We start from the raw sequence: 2,665 nt of genomic DNA, 5'->3' as shown, positions 1-2,665 counted from the left end.
ATATACATGTCCTAAATAAAATGAGCATTCTGATGATTTGAAAATCTCCATTACTTCGGTTGTGTTGTTTATGCTGGAATGGGGTGAGGGATCCGTTGTGTTGTTTACGCTGGGATGGGGTGAGGGAGGGCTAGGAGGGATTATCCCATATGCTAGAGTTTATTGATAATTATTTTTGTCTAGATTATCATAAATTATTGTCTTATGGGACAGACGTAAATATTCAAGGACATTGGTAATAACCATCTAATCTAAATGTTATGGTTCTTGCAAGTTGGAAGAAATGAGACGATATTAAGCAGATGACTATAACCGGAGAAACATACAATTATTTCTATGTCGAGTAAGAAATAATCACTCCTAGAAAAACTAGTTCTATTTCTAATCAAAGAGTATTGAAATAGATGGCTCAAGTTGTATGATCGTTTGTCATCCTAGAATAAAAGAACCCTGGAACCCTGCTTAGAAAATTATCTTTGCGGATTTGTTCACCACCCATCCTTCAATTTCATTCTTCAGTTCTAACTGCACCTCATGGGGACCCCTCGGGAACACAACACACCCTTGTTCAAGAACCAACGCATTGCAAAATAGCAGCTTGGCCACTTTTCTCTGTGCCTTATGGCCCTGGTAGTTCACAAGATTGATGCGCCTCACTCGATTCCGCAAGCATGATACCGAAATATCCTGAACCACAATCTCAGCGCGGAGCTCGTGCAAGTTCGGCCAGTCGGTTTCAAACCTCTCCTGGTAGGTTGGCTTGAGAAACAGCGATAAAACCTCAACGCTCGGAGCCTGGTCGAGTATCCTAGTCATTGCCTCAATGCTACCGATTCGAAGGTATCCTGACAGCTCAAGCCGCACGAGGTTGGGTAAGGAGGGGAATCCCGCGAAAGATTTACTCCCGATGTCTGATCCGAGATGAGTAGAATCTAGATGCAGATGTCTCGTACCGGTGAACTTATCAAGGAGCTTTCTGAACCGGGGAAACTCCCCCTTGTAAACCTTCGTGCCGCAGAAACCGATGGAGCACGAAGAGATCTTCTTGTCGACACCGCGCAGGTCGAGGTGCGACTCCGAGGGGACGGCGCCTCTGTAATCAATCTCTCTTAGCTCCGAAGCGTCGATGCTGGCTCTGACCAGGTTGTGACAACACCGTATCGCGAATCTACGGAGGTGCCTATCGAGGACGGTGATGGTGTAGCTATGGTCAGGAGCAGGGGTTTTGAAACACTTGGCTTCTTCGCCGCACCTCTCCAGCGTGAGATCGATGAGGCGTGGGCAACTAGAGACGAGGCGCTGGATGTTGGTACCCAATCTCCTGATGTTGCTAAGAACCAACGTCTCGAGGAAAGGTAGGGCGATGAGCTCCGGTGGTTGGAGCGAGCAGGCGCCGAGGCAGAGCGTCCGTATGGCGGCGCAGGAGAAGAGCCTCCGCGGGAGCTTGTACTCATGCGCGTCGTAGCCGTACGCATTGCACTCGCTAGACGCCGGGAAATCAGCGTCGCTGTCGGCCCCGTCGGAGTAACGGGGCTCGCCGAGGTAGCGCTCGCCGACGAGGGCGTGCTGGAGGCGCAGGTCAAGGTGGAGCTCCCGCGCGCTGCGGTTGAGGACGTAGTAGAGCCACCGGTCAAGCATGGGCCAGTCCCAGCAGTCGTAGCGGCCGAAGTTGACGCAGAAGACGCGCGGCGCCGCGTGGCCGCCGCAGCGGCGGCGGCAGAGGAGCGCGGCGTTGACCTCGTCGATGAAGTCCCCGTTCCGGCTCCGGCGCTCCAAGGCTTCCTTCATGAAGGTGTAGTTTTCGTTGTCGTGGGCCTCGCGCTGCACGAAGGAGATGGTGTCGACGCCGGCGAACGTGCGGCGCCAGCGTCTTGCGAGCGCGGCGGCGCGGGCGGCCTCCTTTGTGGGGAGGAAGGAGAGGATGGTGCCGAGGACGCCATCCGGGAGGTCGCTCAGGCGGTCTCTGCAGCCTCCATCGCACGGCGGCTCCACATGCGGGGAGGTAGCCATGACGGGTCGGGGGCTGTGATCCGATCTCATCGAGCAAGCAATCTATCAACGTATATATGGTTCCTTGATCATCCAGCTAGGTTTGTTTAATTTCTCGCCACGCTGGCCGGGAGAACCTATTCCGTATTTTGGTCCGTCGTGGGCCTGCATGTCCTGGTATATCTATTACGGGGACTCAGGCGCCCACGACTGCCACCTCGGGGAGACTCCCAGCCACACGGGGGATGCGAGGAGACAGGTGGGAAGGTGATGAAGGGGATCCTGCCGATCCTTGGCCGGCCACGCGGGGATGGGAGGAGGCTGGTGGAAGGGGAGGTGATGGCCGGAGGGGATGAGTGGGTCGGCGGAGGGTTGCCCGGGAGAGAGATGCAGAGGCACATAGAGAGAAATGTGCCCATATAGATTGAAGAACCGAGAGATTCACACTAGTAGAAAAAGAGGCTTCCATACGCCCCCTTTAGTTCCCAAAATATTCGAACCGCGACTAAAGGGGTCTTTAGTCGCGGTTTGGGAGGCGACCCGCGACCGAAGGTCTGAGCCCAGCGGGCTCGGTCGACAGCTAGTGGACGGGCGGGGCTTTAGTCGCGGTTGGCCAGGACAACCGCGACTAAAGGTCCTCAGGCCTGGCCCGAAGTCCTTTAGTCGCGGTTGGCCA

At 54.9% G+C, this 2,665-nt stretch overlaps 1 protein-coding gene across 1 annotated transcript; it reads right to left on the bottom strand.

Moving 5' to 3' along the window:
- Positions 1–319: 319 nt before the first annotated feature.
- LOC127310348 (F-box/LRR-repeat protein At4g14103-like) lies at positions 320–2,020 on the bottom strand. The gene has a single exon (XM_051341032.2). It carries the CDS (start codon positions 2,008–2,010, stop codon positions 463–465), a length of 1,548 nt encoding a protein of 515 aa, XP_051196992.2. The 5' UTR covers positions 2,011–2,020; the 3' UTR covers positions 320–462.
- Between the last annotated feature and the right edge of the window lie 645 nt (positions 2,021–2,665).

This window comes from Lolium perenne, chromosome 6, assembly GCF_019359855.2.
Source record: "Lolium perenne isolate Kyuss_39 chromosome 6, Kyuss_2.0, whole genome shotgun sequence".
Lineage (NCBI taxonomy): Eukaryota > Viridiplantae > Streptophyta > Magnoliopsida > Poales > Poaceae > Lolium > Lolium perenne.
Note: the sequence above shows the minus strand (reverse complement) of the source record. Positions and strands in the feature narration are given on the sequence as shown.